General features: G+C 42.4%; 2 protein-coding genes across 8 annotated transcripts in view; one reads left to right on the top strand and one right to left on the bottom strand.

Moving 5' to 3' along the window:
* LOC124110636 (set1/Ash2 histone methyltransferase complex subunit ASH2-like) overlaps positions 1-19,194 on the top strand; it is a 104,999-nt gene that overhangs the window by 39,153 nt on the left and 46,652 nt on the right. The window lies entirely within an intron of this gene.
* The window catches only part of LOC124110637 (stress response protein NST1-like), a 54,448-nt gene that overhangs the window by 15,248 nt on the left and 20,006 nt on the right, over positions 1-19,194 (bottom strand). For 5 of the 6 annotated variants that reach the window (XM_046469958.2, XM_046469956.2, XM_046469959.2 and 2 more), the window contains one exon: positions 6,051-7,899. In XM_046469958.2, the coding sequence (XP_046325914.2) occupies positions 6,051-6,691 (641 nt within the window). In that variant the 5' untranslated portion in view covers positions 6,692-7,899. Of the gene's footprint in view, positions 1-6,046; positions 7,900-19,194 lie in introns of those variants that run through there. The other variant, XM_046469962.2, reaches the window with a different exon arrangement.

Raw genomic sequence — 19,194 nt, 5'->3', positions numbered from 1 at the left:
CAGACCCTTTTCTCCTGGTGGTTCACATGTATTATTATAATTAATATCTTAAATACTGGGGGGGGGGGGGGCGGTCGGGTAGCCTAGTGGTTAAAGCGTTCGCTCGTCACGCCAAAGACCCGGGTTCGAATCCCGAAATGGGTACAATGTGTGAAGCCCATTTCTGGTGTCCCCAACCGTGATATTGCTTGAATATTGCTAAAAGCGGCGTAAAACCATACTCACTCACTCACTCTTAAATACTGACACCGCAGTCACTGAACTGGTAACATTTTTGTTTCTCTAAATGAAACTGACATTGCGTGTGGCAGGATCACCTGCATGGAACAGTGCACTGTGGCAGGGAATAGGGGTGACGTCATCACATGCCCCCGAAACAATCTCTCCCATGTTTACAGAATCTTTTGGATGAGTAAAAATATTGTTTTTGTTTTTTTGTACTAGATTGCCCATATGATATCAGCATTCAATGGTGGTGTTAAGAAACATTAGTTTATTCCCTTTAAGACAGGGTTGACTTCAATAGGGTCAGAAGTATTTTATAGGGTAGGTCAGTTGATCGAAACGACAAGGATATTTTAAGGCCTTATGGATTGCAACTGCTTTATTCTTTCAATGCGACATTTCGGTACATGCTTTTACCTTTATGAAGCAAGTGATCAACCAAGTGGTTATAAACGCCACATTGAAAGTATAAAGTTGTACTCTGTACGTCTACTCTTTGTTCGTTCGTTTGATTGCTGTTTAACGCCGCACTCAGCAATATTCCAGCTATATGACAGCGGGCTTTAAATAACTGAGTCTGGACCAGACATCTCAGTGATTGAAATCATGAGCATCGATCTACACAGTTGGGATACAATGACATGCATCCACCAAGTCAGCGAGCCTGACCACCCAATTCATTAGTCGCCTCTTTCAACATGCATAATCGCCTCTTATGACGAGCATGGGTTGCTGAAGACCTATTCTAACCCGGGTCACGACTTCTCTGTCTTCCTTGATACTACATCTTTACAATACCACTTAAATATATAGATAGTATTCTCTTATCTTTTTTATCCCAGGAATATATTTCACCTCAGTTCTATATTCCATGTAATTTATGATTATTTCAGAAAGTATAAGACAGTGGAATTTGTTTATCAATCTTGTCACATAGTGCATCCCAAACGTCAATGACCCTCACCTTGCCTATGGCCTAGACTGGACAAGTGACAGTTGGGGATTTTCTGGGATTGTGTGAGGTTACTGACAAATAGTGGAGGAAATCAATTCAGATCTCATCACCGCACTGCGTATGTTTGTCATGTCAGAGTTGAGCCAATTTCTTGGATTGTTTGAGATCCAAACAAACGAACAATTGTTCCACTTACTGAACTAGGTCACTGGTATATGAAGGATGACTACCATGGTTACGAAATTAATGATGACACAATAGCTGGGAAGGGGGTGGGTACAACCCTGTGTTGGTATGCCCACGGGAATTTGGCATGTTATCAAAACTGACATTGCGTCGTTACTAGGGTGAAGTGCAGATTGACATTGCTATCAAACCCATAATGTCCAACGAAATCTGCATGAGGTGTCGCATGAGATATTTTTATTTGTCTGTCCTTGTCTTCCATTGGAGGACGTCCTTGGGATCCAAATCCGCTTAAAATTATTATCATGGAGGTAATCATCCATCGTTTAACATCAGTTTGCAAAAGTGATAGAAATGTCTTAGAAGTAAGAAGGGAAGATGTTAGACAGACATGACTGAGAGTGTGATGTATTTCCTGCTAAATGCTGTCACTTTGATGTCCCAGTCTACAGGGAGCATTCCCCAGGGCTGAACGTGCCTGTGTGGTTGTGTGAGGGGAGATGGGTTATACATGAGGTGATGTGGAGGTGGTGGGCTGAATGTGACTGTGTGGTTGTGTGAGGGGAGATTGGTTATACATGAGGTGGTGTGGAGGTGGAGGGCTGAATGTGACTGAGCGGTTGTGTGAGAGGGTGGTCTGAACGGGCCTGTGTGGTTGTGTGAGAGGAGGTGAGAGGGTGGTCTGAACGCGCCTGTGTGGTTGTGTGAGAGGAGGTGAGGGGGTGGTCTGAACGTGCCTGTGTGGTTGTGTGAGGGGGAGGTGAGGGGGTGGTCTGAACGCGCCTGTGTGGTTGTGTGAGAGGGGGTGAGAGGGTGGTCTGAACGCGCCTGTGTGGTTGTGTGAGGGGGAGGTGAGGTGAGGGGGTGGTCTGAACGTGCCTGTGTGGTTGTGTGAGAGGAGGTGAGGGGGTGGTCTGAACGCACCTGTGTGGTTGTGTGTGAGGGGGTGGTCTGAATGCGCCTGTGTGGTTGTGTGAGGGGGTGGTCTGAACGCACCTGTGTGGTTGTGTGAGAGGAGGTGAGGGGGTGGTCTGAACGCGCCTGTGTGGTTGTGTGTGAGGGGGTGGTCTGAACGCGCCTGTGTTGTTGTGTGAGGGGGAGGTGAGGGGGTGGTCTGAACGTGCCTGTGTGGTTGTGTGAGGGGGAGGAGAGGGGGTGGTCTGAACGTGCCTGTGTGGTTGTGTGAGGGGGTGGTCTGAACGTGCCTGTGTGGGAGGAGGTGAGGCGGTGGTCTGAACGCGCCTGTGTGGTTGTGTGAGGGGGAGGTGAGGGGGTGGTCTGAACGTGCCTGTGTGGGAGGAGGTGAGGGGGAGGTGAGGCGGTGGTCTAAACGCGCCTGTGTGGTTGTGTGAGGGGGAGGTGAGGGGGTGGTCTGAACGTGCCTGTGTGGGAGGAGGTGAGGGGGAGGTGAGGCGGTGGTCTGAACGCGCCTGTGTGGTTGTGTGAGGGGGAGGTGAGGGGGTGTTCTGAACGTGCCTGTGTGGGAGGAGGTGAGGGGGTGGTCTGAACGTGCCTGTGTGGGAGGAGGTGAGGCGGTGGTCTGAACGCGCCTGTGTGGTTGTGTGAGGGGGAGGTGAGGGGGTGGTCTGAACGTGCCTGTGTGGTTGTGTGAGGGGGAGGTGAGGGGGTGGTCTGAACGTGCCTGTGTGGTTGTGTGAGGGGGTGGTCTGAACGTGCCTGTGTGGTTGTGTGAGGGGGAGGTGAGGCGGTGGTCTGAACGTGCCTGTGTGGTTGTGTGAGGGGGAGGTGAGGCGGTGGTCTGAACGCGCCTGTGTGGTTGTGTGAGGGGGAGGTGAGGCGGTGGTCTGAACGTGACTGTGTGGTTGTGTGAGGGGGAGGTGAGGCAGTGGTCTGAACGCGCCTGTGTGGTTGTGTGAGGGGGAGGTGAGGCGGTGGTCTGAACGCGCCTGTGTGGTTGTGTGAGGGGGAGGTGAGGCGGTGGTCTGAACGCGCCTGTGTGGTTGTGTGAGGGGGAGGTGAGGCGGTGGTCTGAACGTGACTGTGTGGTTGTGTGAGGGGGAGGTGAGGGGGTGGTCTGAACGTGCCTGTGTGGTTGTGTGAGGGGGAGGTGAGGAGGTGGTCTGAACGTGCCTGTATGGTTGTGTGAGGGGAGATGGGCAAGACATGAAGTGGTGTGGTGGTGTGGTAATGATGGGCTGAATGTACCTGTGTGGTGGTGCGAGGGGAGAGAAGGTGTGGCCTAGGTGTGAGGTTGTGTGGCTGAATGCTGTGTTGTTGTTTTATGTGAGGTGAGGTGGTGGGCAAGACGCGATGGTGTGTGGGTTGAATTTCATATTCAATGTCCCCATAACACTAATGTGTTAAAACATGGGTTGTAATGACCTTTGGGCAAGAATTTCCTATACTGGTAAAAGGTGATTGCATCAGTTGGTGGTGATGCAACAGACTGCAAGATGTGTCCCAGGTGGTTATTACTGGGTCCTTATTGCACGTCAGTGGGTGTTGTTGTCCAGTAAGCATTAGCCTGCAAGATATGTCCCAGGTAGTAAATAGATGGGTTCTTTGCTGAATATTGTGACAGTCATCAGTGAGTGAACTGTGCAGTGATAACAATTTTCCTAAGCAATTATTGACTTAGAAATACCTTACAAAGCCAACTTGAGGACACAAGTATGTGTTTAGAGGGTTTGACATGACAACTTGTCAAGTGAAAATCTGTAAGGACTAGTATGTTCTCCCCAAATATGGTAATGTTATTACAACATTTCTACAATTAATTGTGGTTTAGTTAAATGTAACTTGTAGTATCAACCACAGGTTTACTGTAAAAAATAAAGCCTTAAGTATGTGTAATTCTTGATAAATTTTGAATGTACTAGCTTTCATACACATGTCAGGGTTTCGAAACTCCTGGTACTAAAGTGGCGATGACACCTTGTGCCGATTTTAAAGTAAATTGGACAAACATACAGAATAGGATAAAATATTAACACACTTAATAAACCTATTTCTTCTTTTCCTTGAAAAGTATCCATCTGGTTGGCAAACTTAAATTTCCATGGGCACACCCTAGCATCCCTATCAGTGCCCTGCAGCACGTGAGATAAAACTATTTCTGTCTCTGTATGCTGTTTGATGAAAGAAAGTATGTGAGTTATGTTGGTTGGTCAGACTTAATTGAGATTCAGTTGTTGGCTACATGAGACTGATGTTCACCAGCTCATCATTCAGTATAGCTGAACCATGTGTCACCAAGTCAACCTACACTTCAGCAATAATGTAGTGTATTCAGCCTGTGTTTTCAGAACATGTTCTAGAACTATCTCGGATACTAGTTGTTACAGTGTTAAAGTATCTTCCCCTGGAGTCAATGTAAGCTCCTGTTTAATGACATATCAAGGACCGATGGAGAAATTTCTGATGGGGAATGCGGGACTCTATCAATCAGCTTTCCCAGGATATGAACTGAATATCATCATTGTAAGAAGATTTGTCATAATAAACACTCATATTAATGTCAAGCAGACATTCATCTAAAAATCGTTTATCACAGAATCACTGGCCTGTGGCAGTCTTGAAACAATCATGATATTGTCATGTTTTTGTGATATATATCCATGCCGTCTCAGTGTTAGAAATCAAATGAGTTTCTTGAAGTTTTCAGCTACTAGGAACACTATGATCTTGGGATACCCTAAATCTTTCGTTCCGAACATTTGTGTTATTAGCCTTGACCCTTCTTTTAAACATGCTTCTGCTATATTTGTCTTGTGTGGTTCTCAGCCCCCATTTCCGTCTATTACAACCTAGCTGCTGTGTGGGATACCTGACACTCGGCCGGACCTGGTAACTGGATAAGGACTATTGTGTATAGCCACTGTTATCTACATTGCAGGGCTATAACTCAGTAACTCACTGCTTAGTTTATCAACAGGTCCTTTGTGGTGCTGCAAGATTGTCCCATGATAGAATATCAAAAGGAACATAATCATTAATCCTAATTTAGGTAGTAATGTGTTGTGCCAGTAACAACTAGCTGTACTGTGTTGTGTCGTAACACCACGTTATGAGGTCTTTAGAGGCGCACTAACATGCTTCAGTGACTTCATGGCGCATGTGATTTCTCAATCTTGTTATAGCAGGCAGACCATGTAATGCACATATTATGCACAACCAGATGAGTTTATGAAATATGTGAATGCAGAAATAATGTTGCTGTTCTTGTTTGCTATTATGCATAATATATATAAATAAAAAAACTTTTCATTTTTTAAGATGAAAAAAAATATGTCTGTCTATTATTCAAAGAATTACCGAAAGGCTTTTTCATTAAGAAATTTCTGATAGGCTTTTCATTAAGAAATTACTGATAGACTTTTGCATTAAGAAATTACTTATAGGCTTTTTTATTAAGTAATTACTAATAGACTTTTTTATTAAGAAATTACTAATAGACTTTTTTTATTAAGAAATTACTGATAGACTTTTTTATTAAGAAATTTCTTATAGACTTGTTTATTAAGAAATTACTGATAGACTTTTTCATACAAAAATATGTATTTGATTACTTCTTATGTTTACTTCCCTGTAGTAAGCGTGGCGAATGTCTCCTGATTGTTAACCTGATATGAGTGTGTCTTATCTTAGATAACCAGCTTTACGAAAGCAATGTAAATAAGTTAAAGTTGTTTGTACACATTACTTCAAGCCTGTTGATACTTACTCTTCCAACTCCTCTGGTTTTGTGGTATCCTTTTCCGGGGAGGGTGATTTTGACTTCTGTTTTTCTTCTTTCTCAGCCTTAATAGCATCTGCATCTTCTGCCTCCGATGTGGTGCGCTTCTTACGGCAGCAACACTGAAATATGGCTGCCATTACACACATACCAAAGAAAGCTGCTACAGTGGTAGAGACTACAACCACCATCTTAGGTACACTAGACAGTATGTCCCTCTTCCGGACGTCCTGGGACAAAGCTTCGGAATGCCCTATTTCATATTCCTCATCTTGATATATCGAATTCTCAGCTCTTAAAACCCTCCGGCTATTTTCGAACTTATGTTCTCTGTAGTCAGTGGGAGTGAAGTCCCAATCAGACTGTTGTCTATCTTTGGATTTAACTTCCCTGTCGTGGACCTGTTGGAAAGTTTGTTGATTATGGGCAGCCTGCCTGTGTTGTGACTCATGATCCTGTACTATAGGAAGCCTCTGCTCTTCATGGTCGCTGCTCCTTATCCTGTGGAGTCTCCTCGCACCTTGTGTCTGTCCGTCTGCCTCTACATCTTGCTTCAGAGTGAAGGCAACAGCTAGGGAGAAATAACTAGCTGCCAGGAGCAAGCATAGGTGTATAGGTATCCGGGTCATTTTATCTAGCAGACGTAACTTTACAGGAAGTGGTGATGATTGCCACTACATGATCGGCAGGTTTGAACACTCGCCAATTTTCACTATTCCTGAAGTAGGAACACTCACTTGAGCGCGAAGCAAATAATGAAGTTGTGCACTGAGTTAAGAATGTGGTCAGGTGCATATAACATGGGGTTTACTCTCCTGGCTGACGGGGAGGGCCACGGAGCAGGGTCAGATGTGTCTCACTGTATACACGCTTCATCCCCATCCTCCCCACACGGGCAGACGCTCACTGAAGTAATCTCCATGTTGTTTAATTACTGACCTGCAGGCTGCCACCCAAAGGACGTATGGTCAGATATATCACCTAGTTGGACACTAGTGTAAGCAGACGCCAAATGATTCAGGTGTGGGGTGGCATTTGTTCATACTACACTTGTGATTTCCGGGGTCACTTTGTAAATAATGTAAACCAAGATATTCCCTTGCAGTCACGCTGGTTTGTTGGAGAGTATGGACGGAGAGTAGGATAATGCTGACGTTGCCTGGATTAATCACTCAGCTGTAATGCACAAAACTGAATCCCATCCCTGTGAGAAATATGCAGGTAAATTGTTCACAAGAGCTTCAGGATCAGTCCACTGGAGAGGAAGAATTTCTGTTAATTCGTTGTAGAAGATGAAAATGAGATATAAGTTGTCCGTCTGCTCCCTTGTTTTGAAGGTTCAACAGAGAGAAGCAGTGTCTAGACGCGTGTTTGTTGATGCAGACAGCAGATCAATTAAACAATGCAACAAATACACACACCTCCCAGCTCCTAATTCCTTGGTAATGAGAATGAATCTTGCCTGAAGTCGTAGTTTGCAACTTAAAGGAAACCACTGTTCCTAGCTTAAGCTTGTGACAGGAGTTGAGTCCAAGTGACAGAATTTTTAAAATTGAATTATTTTCATGTGAAGAGAAGTTGTGTATTGACCATTGTTCAGTTTAAGACTTAAACAAATAGTATTTAAATCACAACACACTTTTCTCAAATTGTTTCTCTAAAAAGTGTGAATTGTTTCCTTGTCAAATCACTCCTCCCTATTCTGGCTAATCACTTCTTGTCCGTTATGTAACCTTCCTCTTGAGATGCAGTTCTCGGCCATTAGTGGGCAGCATTTTGATTGTAACTAGTCTTGTCATCTCCGGCTGTGCTGTCAACACTGTCTCATGTCTTCTGCCTGTCAACAAAATACATCACATTAGGAATATGATCCAGACCTACAGGATGTGAACACTCTCATAAAATCTATATATGGTAATTATTGTTATCTGTTCAGTGCAAGAGGATGTAGTCATGATAGGTATGTGACGCAAGCACCAGTTATGTCACGTACATCCTACTTCATGTCTATTTCCTGTAATGGATGAATAATTTGACGAAAAAATGGCATAATGCTGACATTAAAATCAAGAAATTCCTGTCAATGAACAGGCAAACACTTTCATGCTGGCCGGCCTTGTGTCAAGTCGTACCCTAGTTACACAGCTCAGTGATGTGGGCAATAGGAAACAGCCATGGGTGGCCCAGTCGTCTAAGGCGCCCCGATTCACTGTGCAAAGTTGCGTCCGTTGAGCAATCCAGAAACCTATGATTGTGGGTTCGAATCCTGGTTCGCCCCGATTGTGTTTCTAGGTTTGTCAGCACCATACCCGTGCTCGTGTGTTTAACCAAAGTGGTAAATGTCTGAGACCTGCATCACTTTGGGCTTTCCTCCCACATTAAGCTGACACGCCGTGATATAACTGGAATACTGTTAAAAGCGTTGTTAAACCCAATTCACTCACTCACTCACTGCAGTAGGACAGATTCCAGGGGCAGTTCTCCAGTGCTGAATCTCACATATCAGGAAGTGCAGTGAATGGGGCAATATAACACTGAGGAGAGCATGAGGAGTGGCACGCTCCCACAGATCTGTACACCAACCTGACATCTTTATACAACTCGGCAGTGATAGTGCACAGGCTACTGATGGGATCAGTATGGTCATAGCAGATGTTCCGCTGTAACATAACACTGACGACTTTTGGCATGACAGTAGTTACTAGGGGCTCTCCCTTATGTTTAACAAGGAATTGTTTTTCCTGGGGAATTGAATTTATATTGTCCTAAGGCTTAATATAGGAAGGAGACACAGGATATATTTCTGCTCTTGATGTGTCCTTTTGGTTTCATTTTCGAGTGAAATTCAGAAATTAGAATCCAAGATTACGTAAATTTTGATATTTATTCTTGTTAATGATTTTATCAAATTTTATCAGGCAGTTACCATATTGAATTATGTTTGGGCTAAGATGCTGTAATTTAAGCTTTATGTCACTGAATGACATTCGACCTAAACAGGATATGATAGTGGTGTGCTGTCAGCTGTGATGGGATCTATTGATGAGGAAATGGCCTGGCCTGCTTTCTGTGTAATGTTGGAATTCCTCCGTGATAGTTTCACCATTTCCATGGCAACTACACTCTTCAGTTTGTCCGTCCCTCATTCCATTCATGCCTTCTCGTTATCATGTCTATGTTATTACTAGCCCAGTGTGAAATAATACATCATGGGAAAGTCACCCAGAGGAAGGGACCAGAGTTTGTAATTGAGGGAGAATTAGCAGAACAACCGTTTCAATCTGTGGTGGCCTCAGTATTGACTGTTAAGATGAATAAAAAAAGAAAAAAAACTCATGTTTGCAGGAACCCCACCTCTGCAAACTGAAATGGCCTTTTGTATACCGGTATATTGCTATATGTCCGTCAGCAATACACATATCACAATACAACCCATGTGTATTAATATTTTCTAATACAGTCACAGAAGAATTGATATATAATCATATATGATATATCTTCTATCTGGACATTTGGGGGTGGTCGGGTAGCCTAGTGGTTAAAGCGTTCGCTCGTCACGCTGAAGACCCGGGTTCGATTCCCGACATGGGTACAATGTGTGAAGCCCATTTCTGATGTTCCCTGCCGTGATATTGCTGGAATATTGCTAAAAGCGTAAAACCATTCTCACTCACTCACTGGACATTTGGATGGGCTTGGTTGCTTTCTCAGCAGGACACGCTGGTTTCTGTTCATATTAACAGTCCATATCGATGATATTACACGTAGTCTCATTTATCCATACAGTTAAAACCCATGTCACAATCTGATGTCTGGATTATGGAGTAAAGCAGTACCATTGGAACAGTACAAATATACAGTACATAATTTGGGACCCAAAACATATTGCAATATGTATCAAAGTACAGCTCTCTGTTTTATGTGTGCTAATACGCCAACTCACTATCTTCTCTGTTTGGGCTTTGACCTGGAATACAAGTATTATTTTGTGTTTTTGTTGTAGGGGCATTTTATTGCCATATTAATTAATTAACTAGTTGAAAACACAGCTCTGATTCTATTGCTATGTGGGGCTGTGGGGTAGCCTAGTGGTTAAAGTGTTCGCTTGTCACGCCGAAGGCCCGGGTTTGATTCACCACATGGGTACCTTGTGTGAAACTCATTTCGGCTATATCCTGCCATGATATTGCTGGAATATTGCTAAAATCGGTGTAAATTCAAACTTATTCATCATGATTGCAGTGGTAGAGATATGATTGTATGCTGCCTACTCCCAACAATGCAGATTTCCTTCCTTTAGTTGACTTGATGACAAGGCAATACACATTGCCCACCATTTCCTGGGTGCAGTAGATGGAGTCTTTAGGGAAGTAGCACTGATTATTAGAATGGAGGATACACACATGTATGGGTTTTCTTGTCACATGACATGCTTATGTCATTGATCGAGTGACATGGCAAAATGTATATTGTTAAGAGTGAGTGGTGGCACTCTCGATGAGATGTACATGGGTTGTTGTTTGCGAGAAAAGTCAAACATTGTTATAATTAGAGGTGTTTTGCCATTGTTTGCCTTAATTTATACCAATCAACACTTTTATATGTCACAATTAGTTAAAAATGAAACATTATTTATGCGTAAGTTTTTCTCAATGAGCATTGTCCAAATACCGTAGCGTCATTGAGGCAGAGTAAAGTGGTCCTAACAAAACTCTGGTCAAATATCAATTTTATGTTTTCAGATAAATATACTGTAGTATTGCATCACTGATTAAATGATAAAGCTAGGTATATTACCATAAAGGCTATGAACATTTTCTTATTAAAACACTTTGTACAGTGCTTAGTGGTTTTGATGATGTGTATGTATTTATGTTATTTAGTAAATTAGAACATCCTATCATAGCTATCAAAACATTTAATAGTCATGGAATGTCAACCACTGATATTTTAACTCGACACCAATATTTTGACATCTGCTCATGAACAATTGCAATGCATAAATGAAGAAATCCATCAGTGAATAGTCCAGTGTTGGTCAGTAGCTTCCAACTTGGTTTGCTAATATCTGTATGTTACCTTGCATGCACTGACCCCCGTGGGGATTTTGGGTTAGAATTGGTCCCCAGCAACCTATACTGGTCGTAAGAGGCGACCAAATTGATTGGGTGGTCAGAGTCTGTGTCATTGTTTCCTGATAGAATGGATTGTTGCTTACAATATCTATCGCTGTATTGTTTGTTCCAAACTCACTCACTCACATATTGTGTGCTATTTAATGCTTCATGATGGTGGTCTGTAAATAATCAAGTTGGGACCAGACAATCCAGTGACTGATATCATGAGCATTGATCCACGCAATTGGGGTACTGTGAGATACATCAACCAAGTCAGCGAGCCTGACCACCTGAACCCGTTAGATGCATAGGTTGCTGAAGACCTATTCTAACCCACGGTTCCACTCACATATTGAGCTCTATGAGGCGTAAATGTCTGTTTCCAACCTTTGAGCATATAAAACTATAAACATGCAAGTTCTGTATGTGGAAGGCTGGAGATATCTGCCTGATCTTGCTAGATATTGTCGAGACCCACTATGATATGCACATCCTCTCAGACGAGAAGTATCCTATCTCCATGCATCTTGCCTGGATCACGCCAGGCTCAGGATTCTGGACAGACATGATAAGCATGCTTCCACTATCCATACAATCCTGGTTTATAGGGAAATGGGTGGACTAGCTAGATGTCAGATGTGTGGCCAACATTTTTAATTCGGGGTTTATCTTATAAAAATATGACAGGGAACTGTTATGGAGATTGTGGGGAAAAACAGATGTCTCGGGGGCTGTTGACATGAGGCTGATAAAGCTCTTGCAGCCAGTGATATCATTTTGATGGCTGTCATATGTGTTCTGGTGATAACTTTTAATGAGTTTTCCTTACAAGAAATTGCAAGCATGTAGGAGTGATTACAAGAATGTAGTTATTTGCCCATTCACACAACGGATATGAAATTGGGGTTACCTGCACCAGATGCAAACCATGGTTGTCAGCTTACATTGGTTGGTTGGTTGGTTTGTTGTTTTACGCCGCACTCAGCAATCTTCCAGCTATATGAAGTGGTCTGTAAATAATCGAGTCCGGACAAGTGAGTGAGTTGGGTTTCACGTCGCTTTTAACAGTATTCCAGTTATATCGCAGCGTGTCAGCTTAATGTGGGAGGAAAGCCCGAAGTGATGCAGGACTCAGACGTTTACCACTTTGGTGAAACCCACGAGCACGGGTATGATGATGACAAACCTAGAAACATAATCGGGGCGAACCGGGATTCGAACCCACAATCATAGGTTTCTGGCATGCCCAAGGGACGCAACTCTGCACAGCGAATCACGGCGCCTTAGACGACTGGGCCACCCATGCCCCCTGTCCGGACATGACAATCCAGTGATTGATATCATGAGCATCGATCCACGCAATTAGGATTGATGACATGCATCAACCAAGTCAGCGAGTCTGACCACCCAAGTCGCCTCTTACGACAAGCAAAGTCACTTACGAAATAAACCGAATTGAATTGAATTGAATTGAATTGACAAGCAAAGTCGTCTTTTACGGCAAGCATGGGTTGCTGAAGACCTAGTCTATCCCGGATCTTCACGGGTCTGTCAGCTTACGTATGATGTGCAGCCAAATTGTGTTATGTTTGTGTAGAATGGAAAACTGGAAAGTAGGAAGTGTCTCAATGTTATGGCAAACCAAATTGTCAGGATTTTTATATCCAAAGTCTCAAAACAACAAATTGTCTTAGGGTATTTTCTAAAGATAATTGAAAATATCTTTACAACAGCTGGAATAACAGCAACAAAATGAGGAATTAGTGATTCCCTTGAAGTAGGTCAAAATACTAGTTTCCAGTATGCAGCCACAGAGGTACTACACTAAGGATCTCGAAAATGTATTTGGAACTTGGAGTAACATTCTACAGCCAGCTAAAATGTATGCATATGGACTTTTTCTTTCTCGTTTTGACTTTGTTCCTTTTTTTTGCCTGGCCTTTCCTTGTCTGTATTGAGAGTGCTGTCCAGGGTCTGCTCATTCCATACTGTAAGGGTTTTCAGACATTGGGCTTGCAGCATAAGAGTTTACTGATAGATAGTTATAATATACAGATAATTTTGTTTTTTTCAAATGGCAATAAAGTCATTATTTTGTTTATTCTTAAGGGGGCACGTTACCAGCCCCTAATGCATTATGGTCGGAAATTACGTTTGAACCCATTTTGGATGTGCAGAGGGTATTATATTTTTCTAAAATACATTACAATAGTGTATGAAAAAATACCTGACGCGGAGTCTATTGCCAACATGCAACCTTTGTGTACAGTCGTCCCCTGTGCTGTGCTGTGCTGTGCTGCACAACAATCATGTTACCTATATATGAAATGTATATGCTTGCTGAAAGTACTTATAATTATAATTCTAATTCTAATAATATAAAAAACAACAACATTTATATTTGTGTGGAATGGGATAAGGGAGGAGCTTGAATGTGATGACAAACTAAACTATTATGATGCCGTGCTGTGAGGGATAAATATTACAACAATCAATTCAACTCGATTGTGTAATTGCAGTCTGATGAGAGATTGCCACAGGAAGATAATGTACAGGGGCCATCAATAGTGCAGTGTGAGATAAAAAAATGGTATTTATAGTCAATTACAATGAATAATAGAGATACGGACTTGCAAGGCTGAGAGAGCTGGGAGTCACTTGTAGATGGCTCAACTTCAGCTGGTTTGGGTGTAGCCATTGATTACTGCAGCCACACATGGCTTCAGGGCAGTGTAGATTCCATTACCTTATGCGTTTAGTGAGATGACTAGATTGAGAGCTAGGAGGTTTAATGGGTGTATGGGTTTAGATGACACATGGGTGACCATAGGGTGAGAGTGAGTTGAGTTTTATGCCCTAACTGTATTTCAGTATAAGTATGTCAGTTTGATGTGGAGAAAAGCCTGGAGTGATGCGGGTCCTGGATGTTTACCTCTTGGGTGAAATGGGGGCGGTCGGGGAGCCTAGTGCTTAAAGCGTTGGCTCGTCACGCCGAAGACCCGGGTTCCATTCCCGACATGGATACAATGTGTGAAGCCCATTTCTGGTGTCCCCCGCCGTGATATTGCTGGAATATTGCTAAAAGCGGCGTAAAACCATACTCACTCACTCACTCACTCACTTGGGTGAAACCCATGGGCAGTGATTGGATTTGGTTGGTTGGTTGATTTGTTGTTTTACGCCGCACTCAGCAATATTCCAGCTATATGTCGGTGGTCTGTAAATAAATGAATCTGGACCAGACAATCCAGTTATGGATATCATGAGCATCGATCCTCGCAATTGGGATACGATGACATGCTTCAACCAAGTTAGTGAGCCTGACCACCCGATCCCGTTAGTTGCCTCCTCTGATTGGAGCTGCCAAACCTAGAACCATTTTAAGGGCGAAACTGGGATTGGAACCTGTGATCATAGGTCTCTCACTATCAGGGAAGAGCAACTGCTGGTTAGGATCTGGCTGACCTAGTGTATCATCTTACCCCAACGGTGTGGGTCAACTGGTTTGTCTGTCCAGGCATGGTAGATAAAACTGGTAAAACCCTTCTCCCTCACTGCTATGTGTATTGAGCACTAGCCATTGATCGCTTTGTCCAATACAATCAGGACATGCTCACTCTTGCCAGCCCACAGACTGTAGCCAACTTGGCCAATCATTTACTTTCTTTTATTCTCTGACTATCGATCCAGGTAAATAACACCTACCATTGTCCTGCTTTGATGTATGGGCTGCTGGACAAGCAGTGGTCTGTCAGGGCAGAGATGCTTCACGGGTCTATTGATTAGGACTTTGGATAGGGAGCCTTGACGGTTGGGATAGGGAGCCTTGAGAGCTTGGATAGAGAGCCTTGAGTGCTTGGATAGGGAGCCTGGAGAACTGGGATAGGGAGCCTTGAGAGCTTGGATAGGGAGCCTTGAGAGCTGGGATAGGGAGCCTGGAGAACTGGGATAGGGAGCCTGGAGAGCTTGGATAGGGAGCCTTGAGAGCTGGGATAGGGAGCCTTGAGAGCTGGGATAGGGAGCCTTGAGAGCTGGGATAGGGAGCCTTGAGAGCTTGGATAGGGAGCCTTGAGAGCTTGGATAGGGAGCCTTGAGAGCTTGGATAGGTAGCCTTAAAAGCTTAGATAGGGAGCTTTGGCAGTTGGGGATAGGGAGCCTTGACAGTTTGGGATATGGAGCCTTGATAGCTGAGATAGGGAGCCTTGTTAGTTGGGATAGGGAGCCCTGGGTGTGACATTTCTACTGCTCTTGTTGTGATAACAAGTGTAACTTCACTCATATCAGGGTTTTATGGGACTCAGAAAGGTTCCAGAACTCACAAATGTATAGAATGGACACAGCAAAACAAGAATATATAATGTCCCAAGGGACACACAATAATATTCATTATACCAAATTCTTGAAAAGATATATAGAGGTCATGTAATTAAAGTAATTATCAGTACACAGTACACAGTACACTGTACAATTTCATTACTTTATTTAATTAATTATGGGGAGTCCTTTGGACCCTGAGTTTTGGAAGTCAGAGTAAAGCCCTGCAAGTGAAATACTTCATTTTACAGGCACTGCCTCTGTTCCTGTTCCTTTGCCCCATGCTTTACGAAAGAGGGCCTGCGTTTGTTTAGACCCTGTTGCACATACAGTGTGTAGCAGCTGGCTCATGAGATTTCAATTGTTTACAAAACACAAGCTGGAACTGTTGGCAGCTGCATTCGTTTATTACATTTCACTTGTATGTTCAGTGTCCATAATTAAGCATGGAAGTCTTGGGTTCCTAGTCAAATCCCACATTTTGGGGTCCCTGGACTCAGTACGACAGCAGCAAACCTCAAGGTCTCCTTAGTTTCTCAACAACCCTTAGTTTCTCAACAACCCTTAGTTTCTCAACATCCCTTAGTTTCTCAACACCCCTGAGGTTCTCAACAACCTTTAGTTTCTCAACACCCCTTAGCTTCTCAACACCCCTTAGTTTCTCAACAACCCTTAGTTTCTCAACACCCCTGAGGTTATCAACACCCCTGAGGTTATCAACAACCCTTAGTTTCGCAACACCCCTTAGTTTCTCAACAACCCTTAGTTTCTCAACACCCCTTAGTTTTTCAACAACCCTTAGTTTCTCAACACCCCTTAGTTTCTCAACAACCCTTAGTTTCTCAACACCCCTTAGTTTCAAACACTGATATTTGAGGAATGCAAGTTGACAATTCCTACCTCTGTCATCATGGCACGTGTGGAGATTAGACAAAATACCTATGTTACATGGTCAGGTAATTATATCATAATTTCCTGAAAGTATTTGTGTTGTGTTTGTCCCCTCTCCAGCTCCTGAAACTATCCATCACTGAGACTGGGGGCATCTCGATACTGCGCCAGACATAATCGGTGTGGGTAATCATTTTCTGTCGTGGAAGTTGTCCACAAAACACATCATACATTATTCATGTCCATGTCTTTGGCCCATTAGCCGGGGATTGACCCACAGTAATTAAAACACCACCTCCCTGTCATTGAACATGCGTGAAGCTGTCAGTCTACCTGAATGCGCAGATGATGTAGAAGCTGGTGATGTAGAAGCAGATACAGAAGATGTATTATGTTGGTATTCTTATTGTAATTGGAAATCGCATGGGCTTATTTGTTTTGTAGTACTATATGTTTCGGATATATTTTTCATTATATTTTATGGGCATACAATAATATATATAATGTCATAAAAAATATATAATTTCATTAGGCTATTGATCAGTAGACTAATATTAATAGTAATATATTACTTCAACAAAGGGAGTTACTGTTACCATTTGTGCAGTTATCATCTATCTATAATCAATGGTCCCGGAGCTAACCAGCGAGGCGTACAGGACTCTTGTCTATTCTGTATGTAGTATTTCATGGTCAGGTTCAGTCCTCTACAGGTAAAGTATGCTCTGATAGCTTAAGGGCAATTAGTGACTCTAGTTTAATCATTCATCAGGATGTCACTTAGCTCAGGCGCACCTGATGCAGTTGGAACAGTGGCAGCCAATATTGCGATTTCCCAGTGACAAGACTGCACTCTTGCAAGTTAAGATCAGCTTGTTCAGCCAAAGTTTAAAAGCAGACTGTACTTGGTGCAGTTGGTAAAATTTCCTCAAACAGGCAAATAATGTCACATATTTCAAATTTTGACCATGGATACAAGGTAAAAACAAACTGAAATATAATTACTTTCATTTTACACAATGTTCCTGTTTTCATCCTCTTGATCTACACTACAGATCTTTGCCATATATAAGTTTAATTTTCCAATAATATATGTGGTGCGGCCAGTTGTTATCTGCAGTGCAGTCAGTTGTTATCTGCAGCCTGCACTAGACACAGCGGAAAAGAAAACAACTAAATCGCACCCCGATTGGTTATGTCCAACTAGACCACAGCTCATTACGGACAAGTGATTTATGTAAAACAAATAAAATTTGGGATTAAACAGCTTGTCCTTCTGGATTTTCACTAGTCTTGGACTAACAGGCCATATTTATCCCTGTGAAGTGTAGTTAAAGTACCATGTAATGTACCATGTAGTACCATATAATGAAAAATACCCAATGATGATGTTTATTATATAAAGCCAGTGATAAATGTATATTCGCATGTGTAACTTGGACATACACTTGGAAAATGATAACTATGTGAACAGTGTGTGTCAAAGGCGTTTTAAAACTTCACTCTTAGCCTCATTTTCAGTAGAATTTAGTGTTATGTGGCTGACCTAACTAGACCGAACAGAATGTTTCTAGACTCTAACTTCAGACTATTGGCTAAAGTCACAGACTGTATGAACACACTTAATGAACATAATTTAAAATAACTTTGTTTTTATGTTGATTGAAAACTATTTTTCCTGTTGATAGACTAAACTTCCAAGAGCGCACCCAAATATCTTTACGATTGCCCTGCAGCACTCTTAAAGCAGACTCTAGTTCTACACCTGTATTTACAACGTCACAGCGCAGCTCGGGCCCTGCCTGAGAGAGCCAGTGCTCCCTTCATCACACTGTCACATGCCTGCTGAATGACTCAATCAGCACCTCAACAATCTCCACTCTCATGCGACCCTATTTTGTTGAACAATATTCATTGCAGACTGAGGATTATCCTTGCTCATATGACATGCCGCTGAGCAGGGCTACTGATCTGTGTGAGGGTGTCTGGGATGTGTGAGCGTGTCCAGTGTCGGTGGGGTGTAATGCTGTTACTGTAGGGGTGGCAACACATGCATGCGGGTCATGTTAGACTTGATAACCCCATTGAGGAAAATGTCACCCGTTGTTGAGGAAAACTCAGAAGATTTATCACAATAGGATTATTTGAATGACATCTAAGGTCATAATAAATTATGTATTTAATTTTCTTCCATATTCGAAGACAATTATGGGGTTGGAGGCCCTTTTCTTAAAAAGGTTATTTAAATAGTTTATTTTTTATAGTTTATACAAGTGATCAAGGCCTCAGTGTACATTAAATGATGATAGATGTAATTCATTTATTATAGCAGTTAGATTTTGTCGTGTGCTGTTTGGAGTGTGACTGAGAGATCCTGTAACTCTCCATAAATACATACTTAAGCCATCAGCCTGGCTGTGTCATGGTGACATAAGGGAGGACATGTGTCATGCAACATTGTCATAGCACGCAAAATACAAAAATCAATAACCTTGTTGCCCTCCAAATTGTACTTTCTTTATTTGCTATTGATTTGTGTCCCATATTTACTAAGACCGTTAGATCTAATCTGTATGCTGTGTTTTAAATTGTGATATTGTTATTGGAATTCTGCTAATTGTAAAACCACATTCACTTATTCATAATTAAGTAGATTTTCAAACTTTATTAAATTTATCCATTATGATAATATGATATTAATATTGATTGCATTTCATTACATTATTCTTCAAGATATTAATCCTCTTAAAACCATACCTTAAGAAATCATTTTTATAGTTGGATATTTTATTAGGTATCTAACTGTTTGT

The sequence above is a fragment of the Haliotis rufescens genome, unplaced genomic scaffold (assembly GCF_023055435.1).
Source record: "Haliotis rufescens isolate VD_foot unplaced genomic scaffold, xgHalRufe1.0.p SCAF_11, whole genome shotgun sequence".
NCBI lineage: Eukaryota > Metazoa > Mollusca > Gastropoda > Lepetellida > Haliotidae > Haliotis > Haliotis rufescens.
Note: the sequence above shows the minus strand (reverse complement) of the source record. Positions and strands in the feature narration are given on the sequence as shown.